The sequence below is a fragment of the Glycine max genome, chromosome 6 (assembly GCF_000004515.6).
Source record: "Glycine max cultivar Williams 82 chromosome 6, Glycine_max_v4.0, whole genome shotgun sequence".
Taxonomy (NCBI): Eukaryota; Viridiplantae; Streptophyta; class Magnoliopsida; order Fabales; family Fabaceae; genus Glycine; species Glycine max.
This window is the reverse complement of record NC_038242.2, coordinates 2,004,901-2,018,213: the sequence shown is the minus strand read 5'-3', so window position 1 is coordinate 2,018,213 and position 13,313 is coordinate 2,004,901. Positions and strand designations below refer to the sequence as shown.

The window sequence follows — 13,313 nt, the reverse complement described above, 5'->3', positions numbered from 1 at the left end:
ATTTTAAAATAGAATGATTAAATTGTGGAGTTTAAAAGATAACACATAATTTTTACTAAATTTAAAATCAATTAAGTCAATATTTTTAATTAAACATATTATATTTGAATATTTTTTTCAAATTTAAAATCAATTAATCACTAATTTTAATTTAATAAATTAACTTTTAATACATTAATTGTTACCAAATTTAAAATAAATTAAAAAAAATAATTATAATTAAATAAATTTTCTCCTAATACATATTAATTTCCACTAATTTAATTTAATAACTCAGATTTTTTAGTTAACAAGGCATATTAAAATAAAAATACTTATTCAGAGTTTGACTTTCAGCTCGACGCGTCTATCCAAAAAAACAACCTTCCAATCAGCTTATGCATGCAAGCTGCACTGCAGCTATCTCTATCTGTCTTTTCATGAACCTTTTGTCCAAGAGTTAGAAATTCAACTTTTGCATTTTCTTTACCATTAAGAAAATCGTTGTAACAACAAGTAACAAAAATATGTGAATATTTTATGGGCAAATACTCATTTTTTATTTGAATATATACGGTGTTGATAAATTTATTCTTGAAAGATTGAAATTTTAATTTTAATTTTCGAAAGTGAAAAAAATACGACAAATTCATTCATCTATTAATTTTCGTTCGCTGTCACTAATGAAAGAGTTCGCTGTCACTAATGAAAGAGTATACTTGACACATTTATGAACGAATTTGTCAGTATTTTACGTATCTAGAGACGAAAATGATCATTTATTTAAAATATAATTTAATCTTTACATTTTCTTTTTAAATTGTTATAAGCATAACATTATAACACACACTTAAAAAGTAGTAAAAAAAACATAATTTAGAAGAAACATAATAATAAGCATAATATTGATGAATAAGTATAATCTTTCAATGGTTTTGAAATTTCTATTATGACAACATTAAGTAATAATAAAATTAAGTTGAGTCTCATTTTTTTGTAATGATGAACTTAATTACTGAATATTTTTGTTTGAGTTTCATATTTTGGATAAGGTACTATCATATTAAAAATTTTAGAGTAATATACATAGACAAATTATGTTTATTAATCAATATTGTACTTATTATTATGTTTGTTCTAACTTATGTTTACTTTTTTATAATATTATGTTTCTAACGATTAAAAAAGTGAGGATGATGAAGATTAAATTATGTTTTGGGTAAATAATTATTTTTCTCCTTGAATATATAGAGTGTTCACAAATTTATCCTTAAATGTGTGACATATACTCTTTCAGTAACAAACAAAAATTAATGCATGAATGAATTTATCATATATTTTTATTTTTGAAAACTAAAATTTAAATTTTTATTTTTTCAAAATAAATTTATCAACACGGAACAAAAATAACTATTTACCTATATTTTAACTTGGGGCTTGTCTGTTGGAGTATTCATATACATCAAGAGTATCTCACGCGTTCCCTTGCGTGTGGGAGAGTTTCTCTATTTTGTGACTGACCTGAGCAGTGTTTAAAGCCGGTAGAGCGACCCCATATTGCACTGCACCTTATCTCACCTCTCTTTGACTGTTCTCCACCCCAGGGTAATGCCCACACTAAGTTATTCCCAAACCACACCAATGTCGACCTCTTCACCACTCTTCCTCCTCCTAATTATTATTATTATTATTCCTATCCTCCACTTTCACGCGGCGGAAGCCGCCGCCAAGGGACAGTGGCAGCTCCTCCACAAAAACATCGGCATTGTCGCCATGCACATGCAGCTCCTCCACAACGACCGCGTCATCATCTTCGACCGCACCGACTTTGGACTCTCCAACCTAACCCTCCCCGACGGAAGGTGCCGCAACAACCCAAACGAAATGGTCGTCAAAACCGACTGCACCGCACACTCTGTCGAATACGACGTGGTAGCCAACACATTCCGCGCCCTCTTCGTCCAAACTAACGTCTGGTGCTCCTCCGCTTCAGCCTCTCCCGACGGAACACTAGTTCAGACCGGCGGATTCAACGACGGCGACCGCGCCGTCAGAACCTTCACCCCGTGCCGCACCTGCGACTGGAAAGAAATTGACGATGGACTCGCGGCACGGAGATGGTACGCCACCAATCACATCTTGCCAGATGGGCGACAAATAATTATCGGCGGAAGAAGACAATTCAACTACGAGTTTTACCCCAAGACACAAGCTAAGAACACTTACAGCTTACCTTTTCTGGTTCAAACCAACGACGCTAACGCTGAAAACAACCTCTACCCGTTTGTTTTTCTAAACGTGGATGGCAACCTTTTTATCTTCTCAAACAACCGCGCTATCTTATTCGATTACAATAAGAACAGTGTGGTGAGAACGTACCCTCAAATACCAGGTGGAGATCCACGGTGTTATCCTAGCACCGGTTCCGCGGTTTTGCTTCCTTTGAAGAATCTTCGAGCACCTAAAGTGGAGGCTGAGGTTTTAATCTGTGGTGGAGCCCCGAGAGGAGCTTACCAGAATGCTTTATCGGGTAAGTTTGTTCCAGCGTTGGAAACGTGCGCTCGGATTAAAATAACCGACCCGAACCCGAAATGGGATATGGAAACAATGCCCGGTGCTAGAGTCATGAGTGACATGGTTTTACTCCCGAACGGCGACGTTTTGATTGTTAATGGAGCAGCCGTAGGGACTGCGGGCTGGGAATTGGGCCGTAACCCGCTACTGAGTCCGTTTCTTTATAAACCAAATAATCGGGTCGGGTCGAGATTTGAGGTTCAAACATCGTCTGATATTCCGAGAATGTACCACTCCAGTGCCGTTTTGCTTCGTGACGGTCGCGTTCTGGTTGCTGGGAGCAACCCTCACATTTATTACAAATTTACGAATGTTTTGTTCCCAACGGAGTTACGGTTGGAAGCGTTTTCTCCTTGGTATCTTGAGCCTGGATTCTCTAGCGTGCGTCCCACAATAGTGTTTCCTGCGTCCCAAACAAAACTCAAGTACGGTCAGACGTTGAGGCTTCGGTTTGAGGTGATGAGCGCGACTTTGGTTGGGGATTCGGTGTCGGTTACGATGCTGTCGCCGCCATTTAACACGCACTCGTTCTCCATGAATCAGAGGATGCTGGTGCTGGAGCCACACGATTTGAGTAAGGTTGGGGAATCGACGTACGAGGTTGAAGTTACCGCGCCGGTTTCCGCTGTTCTTGCGCCACCGGGTTTCTATCTGCTGTTTCTGGTTCATCAAGAAATTCCAAGCCAGGGTATTTGGGTCCAGATGGTGTGAAACTGTCAATTTTCCTCGCTGCCTACTCTTCAACTTCATTCCATTTTTATTTTTTTTATGAAAGGCAAAGTATCTATAAAATAACAAAGGAGCTCTTCAACTTCCTTCCTATATGTTTTATTTTGTTCTTTTTATTCAGGGAGTGAACCGATGTAGGTGAGCATTTATTAACTGTAAGATATGGGAAGATCAAATTTAAATAAAGTGATTTCTGGCGGGGCATGTAAATAATGCCCTAGGGAGTTTGTAATTATTGTTTATGATACTATTTCTTTGCAATTCTTAACATTGGGTTTGGTTAGCAAATACTAGTACAAGATCCAACTTAGTGATGAAGGAATACATATAACTACATAAGTCACTGCAACAATTAAGTAAGACATAATATGTCAAAAAAAATAAATTAATCATATGACCTAGTACGTACATCATTAACACAAAATAAGACCCGACACAATAGTTTCAGCCATCCATAACAAACCTGTTTGTTTTTAAATTTGTAAAAAAAAGAATAATTTGAAATTGTTAAAACTTAGAAGAGATGAAGACGTGATTTTATATTAAAATAAATGTCACGATGAAAAAATTAATTCTACAAACGGGGATTTATCCGCTGTTTGTTTTAATTTAATTTTAAAAAAGCTATTTCTTCTCTCTTTTTCAAAGTTAAGATTAATTTAAGCATTCATTTAATTAATTATATTTAACAATTTAATTTAAATTTATCAAGATCGATTTTATCTGAAGACATTGTTTTCTATTTTGCTTACTCTAGATAAGTTGTTTCTTCTTTCGCAACAGGTATACGGGCACCATTTGAGCAATATTTTTGGTGGGTATTAATGAAGAGGTATTCGGCTAGTTCTAGCCAGCAAGGCAAAATTTCACACTCTACTACTCTAGCATGCATGTGTTGAGAAATTTAGTTAAGATGCATTAATGTAATTTAATTACATACAGTATATATTATCATTTTCATGTAACTAATTTATTAATTTATACTTAATAATAGTTTTTTTTTTAGCAAACTTATGATATTCTTTGTTCGAAAAAAAAAAAACTCTTCGAAGTTTTGAGATCCACTTAAGTAATTCATTTTTTTAACAAATATCCTTTCATATATTTTTTTAAAAAAAATATGCTCCGTATGAAATTAAATTCGTATACCTAAAAGTTAAAGTTTTATGGCATCCTTTTCGGAAACTAGTTCCCCTTTCAATTTAACTATATAGGTTAAAGTTTCTACTTATATCGATATTATCAAGATCTTCTAATTGACAAAAATAACTAAGGCATTTCCTTTTATTATTGTTATTTATTAATCCCCTTAGCTACGAGTCAACTATATACCAGTATTTTATTAAAATTTGTTAACTTTTCTTTGTACATTTTCTTAATTGGACTTGTCATATATCTAGGGAAAGATTTATATATGGTAAATAAATTCGTCTATTAATGATAGCTCCATGATGACATCGAGCTTTCAATTGGTATCCAATTCTTCTCATTTAATTGAGTAAATAATTCATTTCATTCTTCACATATTAATCTCTCCAAGTACTTCATTCGTTATTTTTTATTTGTCGTTTAAAGTTATTTTTGAAAAAACTAATGAATGTAATTAATTTTTTTGATTTCACTAAAATAGTTATAGAATTTCTTATTATTTTACTTTTTTCTTTTTATCCCACGATAAATACATATATAAATTAATTAAGATTAAGAGATAAGCAAGAATATATAATTAATAAATAAATAATTAATGTGATATTATTCTTTATGAATGATAGATAAACATAAACAAGTTTTTTTTCCCTAAAATGCAACGGTTAAAAATTAACAAGGAGAGTAATTTGAAAGTAAAAATAACTGGTTAAGTAGTTTTAGCCGGAAGTATTTTTTTTTAAAAAAAGTGACTCAATCAACAACACATACTAATTAAGTTTTTAGAGGATAACACAAATTTCATTTTTAAGAAACGCATTCTTGAAGGAGGTAAAAACAAGTTCAGTATGTCAGAGTCTCAAATTAGAGATTAGTTCTATAGTCAATCCAAGATGATCAAAGCTTGTAGAAATACTCTGATATCTCATCTAAATGTCAAACTTGTAAAGATACATTATCTACTGCTAGTTTTAAAAAATAATTAATAATAATAAATTTTTTCTTGAGACAAAAATCATGAGTGTTTAGAGTTAACTTAGTTTGAATTTGGGGAAAATGAAATATGAACCAACTGATTTGATTTGCTTCGGTTCAAATCTTGAATTTTGAGTATTTTTCTTTTTGCTTAACTCGACCATTCAAAATCAAGTTGAATTGGTTCGAACCATTAGATATTCAATAAAAAAAAATATTATTTTAAAAATAAAATAGCATAGTTTGTTTCAAAATTGACGGATAATATTGTCACGTAAGATTTGAAACAACATATTTCATGATAATTGATTTCTATCAACTAAATAATAACATAAATTATAAAAATAATAATTTAAGGCTGATTATGTAAGATACTTAGAAGGCAAACTGAAATGCAGTGGAAAAATACAAAATGGCACACAATAATAACTTAATAAGTAAAGCATTAATATATGAAGATTGCTAACCTACTCTCATGTTAGAGTATTTTAGTAACCTACATCAAATTATTTGGACCAAAAATTTAACTACTTCTTTTGTAATATTAAATTTATTTAGGAATAATATGATAATTTAATGTTTATATTTTTAAGACTCATTTATTTCTCTTTTCCGTTCATTTTTGGAGAGAAATAAATGTTTATATTTTAGGGATAATATGATAATCATAAATAATTTAATGTCTCTAAATAAATATTTTATTTAAAAAATAAATAAATATCAAAACTCATTTTGTTTTAAACATTTATTTTTATCATTATTTTAAAAGAAATTTGTTAAAAATATTAGTTTAAAAATAATAATTTTCAAACATGCTGTGTGAATTAGATAGTTAATTAGGTGAAGTGGTGAAGTGCACTGCCCAAGATTACAAGAGGACATGAAACTGAATACTGATTAACCAAGTTTTGATATTGGATTGGATCAATCGTCCGCTTTAACAAACAAGTTAGCCTATGGGTTGTGACTTTCACGGATCATACTGTTCCGTAATCTCAAGTCTGAAGTCTCAATTCAGATTCATAGGCTTTTGTTTTGAGCTCACGACTGTGGACTAGGGAAAACTATAAAATTTGAATTTCAACCGCTTTAAATTATTACCAATACAAGTTTACATTTCTATGAAGCAAAATAATAAAAATAAAACTCAAACAGTGAAGCTCAGTTGATAGTATTGGTTGAATTTGTGGAAAAAAAAAATTAGCTTCAATTTTTATAAAATACACTTTTAGAAAAAAATGATAAATCTTAAATGTAACTAAATTCTAAACCGAGTGATTGTAATTATTGTTAATAGAAATAATCATCATAATAATAAAATCTTATTAACAAACTATAGTAAAAATATGTTTTAATTAATTATTTTAGTATAGGTGGCGGAACTGTGTAGAGCATAGGGGGACCTTGGCCCCTAAGTTTTTGTAAATTTTAAATTTTTAGTATAGGTGAAATTTTAATACTAGGGTATTTTTGGATCTATTTTAATTTAGAAATAATAATATTTAATTGTTTTTATAAAAAATATATTTTTTTTTTTATATTTTTCATTATAAAGATAATGACATTTTTTAAATAACTATTATTGTGTTTCCCTTTTATGGTAAAGATAATGATATTTTGTTTCTATTGAAAAAAATGTTACTATTAAAATAATGATAGATGATTTTCAAACACGTAGAAATAATGTTTTGATAAATTATTGACGTGATTAATGTTTCTTGATATATAATTATTATATAAAAAATAAAAAATTAAAAGAAAACAACTAAAATTGAGGGAAAAAACCTTTCATAGTTATAGGAATATATTTTATGTTTGACTTTTCATACTTGATCCTTCCTTTTTACCAATTCTGGGTCCGCCCCTAGGATACTAAAACCAAAAGTTGTTGTTTTTATTTGTAGTATCTGAAATTTATAACAACAATATATTTTATTCAACCAATTGAATCCATTGATAACAATCAATAGTTGTTGAAGGTATAAAGATCAAATAACTAATTAAACCTAAGATTATTTATAAATCGGTGCTTCTTTCATATACATGGAGAGAGAGGGGGAGAGGGAGATTAAAGTGCTATGCGTGCATATTTGAGCCTTGTAATGCATGCATCGAATAAGGTTTCTAGTTTTACGAAGGCTTGTAATTCATTTCACCTTTAAGCAAGAAACCTAATACGTAATATTATTTTAGTCATGTTAACGCGTGTATCTAGAGCATTAATTTAGAAGTATTTTAATATATGAGTAAAGCTAGCTATATCATTCTACAATTTTTTTATTATAAATTTTTTAGTATTTTACGAAAGAAAAATTAAATGAAAGAAAGTAAATATACTTAATTTTTTATGGAAACTTAAAGAAAAATGCAATTAATATAGTAGTAAGTAGAATAATCAGTAGAAAGCTTTTATAAGAGGATTTACAAATATTTTTTTAGTATTTTTTAATAATTTAGTATTTCTTTTTATGTTTTTTATCATTGAAATTAAATTTATATCTTTAAAAATTGAGAATTCCACTAAATTTATTTTTATAGAAAATTACAGAAGTGACGATAAAGTTAATTGATTACTTTTTTATGATATTTTATTTTAAATAAATGCATAATTTAGAATCTTTTAAAAATTAAAATATCTTAACAAGCTTTAACATCAAATATTTGTTTCTTAAAGAAAAGGCCATGTATAAATACAGAGCATGCTAGTATATCATCAATTTTTGAATCTTTAAATTTGTTTCTTTAAACTTAGTAATCAACAATCATTCTTAGATAGAAAAACATTAAAAAATATTTAGTAATTTTTAAAAACTTATAGAATACAGTACTACGGTACTAGCTAACTAGGAAGATTCAAAATTTCCTTGAATGAAAAAAAATGTTGACAAATAAATTTTGGAATACTAATTAAGAAAATAAAAAGCAATAATATATCCAAATACATTATTCACAAAAATAATCTATAACAATTATAAGAGAATATTCTCTTTTCCTGTACACATTTCATTTGATCCTTTTGCCACTAATTTAATAACAAAATTATCACCTATTATTCTTGCATTGCAACTCCTAATATAACCAACTATCACTGTTTTAGGTTGTGAAATAAAACTGTTCTTGCATTGCGAATATATTTTCCTTAGTTCTTTTACTTAATTTTATTTCTTCATTTTGTCTTCACTTTTGCACCCTCTCGATTAGAAATAATTTTCCTACTAACTTATCCTTTATCCTTTGAATACTGAATTTGCCTGTTAGTTGTATCATTGTTTGCAACCAACTTGATCTTTAACTTAATTTGTAGACTCGAACATGCTTTGTATGTCATCTATATGTAAGAAATCATCCTATCCTTTCACTTGAGCAACTTGCTTCAATACTGGCATGTATTCTTCAACCTGCCTTTTCTATAACAAATGAATAGAAAAACTCTTTTTTTTTTTCATTTTTTAATGTCATAGGAATCAATTTTGTTTATCTTTTTGAATGGTTAACACATGCAATTTTATTTATCATGGTTCCATGCAGTTTCCATCTAATTATATTCAATTTTTTTTATGTTCATCTTTAAATTTATTTTTAATTTATCCTCACTATGAACATAAAAAGTATGATACAATTTCTTTTAATTGTTTATGTATGTGTTTTAATTTTTTATAATATTTTATGTGCATTTCATGTTTATCACAACTCCATAACTTCAAAAAAGGTTGTTTAAGCAAATTCATTACCAATCAAATTCAAAGGAAGTTATTGCATTTTGGGGTAATTTTGATTTTTAAGAAATTCATTTCTATTTTTTTAATCTTAATTATTTTTCTCTCAACCTTACATTTTTTTCTCTTATTTTTTATTTATATTTTATATTATTCTCTAAATCTTATTTTTCCCATTAATTCACCACAAAACCACCCGTAACTATGACATAATTAAACTGCTTGCATAATTCATTTCAAATATATTGTCAACCTTCTATTTATCTTTTGATATTTATATTATTATTTTTTGTATTAATTTATGAAAATTTTCTTTTTTTAACAAGTGATATAAAGTATGAATAATTTAAATACTCAACAATCAAGAAAAGAAATAACAAAAGAGAAACATAAAGGAAAAAAATACAAGAAATAAAAAGCGGGGAATGACCATCATGAAAAAAAAAAAACAAAGACAAGTTATAAAAAAACAGAAGCAATATAATATATCATTAACATGACAAATAACACTAGTACGATAAGATTGACATCTATTTGATAACTAACATGATAAAAAATTTGATACAAGTATCAAAACATTTAAAACAATATGAATTTTATTTATATTTTTGTTACTTTTAGATATTCATTTCAGGTATATTATATGTATGAGTGATTAATCATACATACTATTCTTTCTTAAGTAACACTTTGTATTTTTTTTCTTTAATTCAAATAATAATTTTTTATACAATTGATAAATAATTATTTGAATGGTTTATGTTTAAATTTAAAAAATAGTTAATTATAATTTTAGTAGATACAATTTTGTCACATCTTCATAGTTTGATGTTATAATTTTCTTTATTGAAAATTAAAAATAATCATAACACTGAAATGAAAATAATAGATGTAATGTAAAACAAAATAGAATAACACAAGTAACTAACAATTTCACAGGTTTTTCTAAATAATAAAAATCCAAATTTTTCTCAAAAAATAAAAGTTGATTCAATAACGTAACACTAACACCACCTTACCCATTTTATTCTACATCAACCCCTCTTCTAAATTACTTATCAAAACTGATTTTTAATTTTGTTACACCCCTAACACATCTTTCTTTATAATAAGTTAATAACTTTCAATTCAAATAAGTGTAGTATTTTTAAAATTAATCATGTATTATGTATTTGATAAAATTACTTTTAAAAGACTAACATATATTATATTATGAGTTGAAAGGACACACATAACACAAAATCAAATGAAATAACACAAAAGTGCTTCACAATTTCATGGTTTTTTTCTTAATAACAAAAACACAAGCCACATATACCGTTAATTTGACCAACCCCAAATAATTAACTAATGCATAATAAATGATCATTCACATAATTTTAAAACTCATTTTGGTTTTATATGTAAAATTGATAATTTTAAAAGTGAAACAAATTTACTTATAAAAAAAGTAAAACTGATTTTAAATATGTGTTAACTTATGCCAAGTAACCGTTTATTTTAAATAAAATTCTAAAATGAAAACAAATTTTTAAAATAAGATAAAAATGTATTTTTAATTTGATTTTCTTTAAAAAAAATTCACTTGAATAACAAAAGCATAAGAAATTAGACATAAAGAATTTAAAAAAAATGTAAAAATGACACAAGAGTTATATTCAACAATAAAATATAAAGGCTGAAAAATAATATAATTTTCAAAATAACTTTAAATTTTAATTTATTTAATATTAAAATTTTAAAATCAAAATTTGAACAAGAAATATTTTTAATTTTTTTAAAACAATACATCCAATGCACGGACACATTATTATGATAAAAAAAAACTAGGTAAATTTTCATAAAATTAAAAAGTATATGTTATTAGTTATTATTATTTTTTATTATAGCATTATCTGTTATATAATGCTGATACTAACAAAATATATATGAATTTTAATAAAAAATAATGCGATAGCAAAATAAAAAATGTAAACACAGATACGGGCGTGTTGGCGATAAGAATGATAATGCAAATGGTTGAGACACATAAAGAAGAAAAAGAATAGAGTGGTGCCTGGCAGTGTAACAGTATTTAAAGAGTACGAGAGCATGCAGCAACACTCACTGCACCTGATCAACTTCAACCAACACATTAATATTCTCCAATTATGACCACACTTGTTCTTCTTCTTCTTCTCCTCCTCTCCGTTACCGAAGCTTCCAATTCCAACGGCCAGTGGCAACTTCTCCAGAAAAGCATAGGCATAGTCGCCATGCACGTGCAGCTCCTCAACAATGACCGCCTCATCATCTACGACCGCACCGACTTCGGCTTCTCCAACCTAACCCTCCCCAACGGCACCTGCCGCCACGACCCCTCCGAAAAGGTCCTCAACCAAACAGACTGCACCGCACACTCCCTCGAATACGACGTCGCATCCGACACCTTCCGCCCCCTCTTCGTCCAAACCGACATCTGGTGCTCCTCCGGCACCACCGTCGCTAACGGCACACTCATCCAAACCGGCGGCTACAACGACGGCGAACGCAAAATAAGATCCTTCACTCCATGCGAAACGTGTGACTGGCAAGAAACGGATAATGCCCTTCTCGTTAAGCGCTGGTACTCCACCGATCATTATTTACCAGACGGACGTCAAATTATAATAGGAGGAAGAAGACAATTTAATTACGAGTTTTACCCGAAGATAAATTCAGCAGAGTACGATAAACCCTACGTGTTACCGTTTCTGTTTGAGACTTATGATAAGGGCGTGGAGAATAATCTCTATCCGTTTGTGTTTTTAAACGTGGACGGAAATCTTTTCATTTTCGCCAACAGCCGTGCGATTCTGTTTGATTACCAAAACGACATCGTTGTCAGAACATATCCGGAGATACCTGGGGGAGACCCTAGGAGTTATCCTAGTACCGGTTCCGCGGTTTTGCTTCCCTTGAGGAATTTGGAAGCGCCGAGTGTTGAGGCAGAGGTTTTGATCTGCGGTGGGGCCCCAAGGGGGGCTTTTCAGCTGGTGCCACAGGGGGTTTTCCTCCAAGCGTTGGATTCTTGCGCAAGGATTATGATTACAGATCCGAATGCCACGTGGACAGTGGAGAGCATGCCCATGGGGAGGGTGATGAGCGACATGGTGATGCTCCCCAACGGTGACATTTTGATCATAAACGGAGCTCAATTAGGAACGGCCGGGTGGGATAAGGCGATGGAACCGGTTCTTGAACCAGTTATTTACAAAACCAACGGTTGGGTTGGGTCCAGGTTTGTTTTGCAAAGCGCCTCGAGTATTCCTAGGATGTATCACTCGACGGCGATTTTGGTTCGTGATGGAAGGGTTCTCGTGGGTGGTAGCAACCCTCACGAGAAATACGATTTCTCTAACGTGTCTTACCCTACGGACCTGAGTTTGGAGGCGTTTTCTCCTTACTATTTGGACCCTCAGTTTTCACCCTTGCGTCCGATGATTGTAGAGCCTTGTTCTCATGCTAATGTCACATATGGTGAGAAATTTAAGATGGGTATTGAGGTCAATGGGACGCTTGTGCCCGAGTTGGTGTCGGTGACTATGTTGGCGCCGCCGTTTAACACGCACTCTTTTTCCATGAATCAGAGGTTGTTGGTGTTGTCGATTGGCCAAGTTAATGTTACCGGAAATTGGACTTGTGAATTTGAGGTGACTCCGCCCGGTTCGGCTGTCCTTGCACCTCCCACGTTTTATCTGTTATTTGTGGTTCATCAAGACATTCCCAGCGAAGGAATTTGGATCAAGATTCAATGATTTCTTTATCCTTCTTGTTGCCATTGAAAATAGCTGTGCATTTATAATTAAATTTATGATAATAATTTGTTTTGTGATATATTACTATTTTTAATTATTATTAATTCTTAAAAAAATCAAATTTTAATTAAAACTGAATATATATGTTAAGAGAGTGAAATTCATGGCATCACTGTAGGAGCTACATAGAGATATTTAAATGAAACGTGTAGTATTGATTTGAAATTATGAATTGTTATAAATAAATAAATTGTGTAACCTTTAGATAATAATGATTTTAAATTAGTGAAGGAAATAACATGCAAGAGCGAGAATGTGAAATTATCAATTTCAAAAATATTTAAATTGATTTCCAACAAAAAGATAAGCTGAAAATGTAACGAAATTTAAAGGGGATAACATTTAAATTTTTTAAAGT

At 30.3% G+C, this 13,313-nt stretch overlaps 2 protein-coding genes across 2 annotated transcripts; both read left to right on the top strand.

Annotated features, from left to right (window-relative positions):
- Positions 1–1,438: 1,438 nt before the first annotated feature.
- On the top strand, positions 1,439–3,514 carry LOC100816842 (aldehyde oxidase GLOX). Its single transcript, XM_003527718.5, has one exon. The coding sequence runs from the start codon at positions 1,588–1,590 to the stop codon at positions 3,262–3,264; it is 1,677 nt and encodes a 558-aa protein (XP_003527766.1). The 5' UTR covers positions 1,439–1,587; the 3' UTR covers positions 3,265–3,514.
- Positions 3,515–11,335: 7,821 nt separating this feature from the next.
- LOC100799954 (aldehyde oxidase GLOX1) lies at positions 11,336–12,895 on the top strand. The gene has a single exon (XM_003527617.3). The coding sequence runs from the start codon at positions 11,375–11,377 to the stop codon at positions 12,893–12,895; it is 1,521 nt and encodes a 506-aa protein (XP_003527665.2). The 5' UTR covers positions 11,336–11,374.
- The last annotated feature ends 418 nt before the right edge of the window (positions 12,896–13,313 follow it).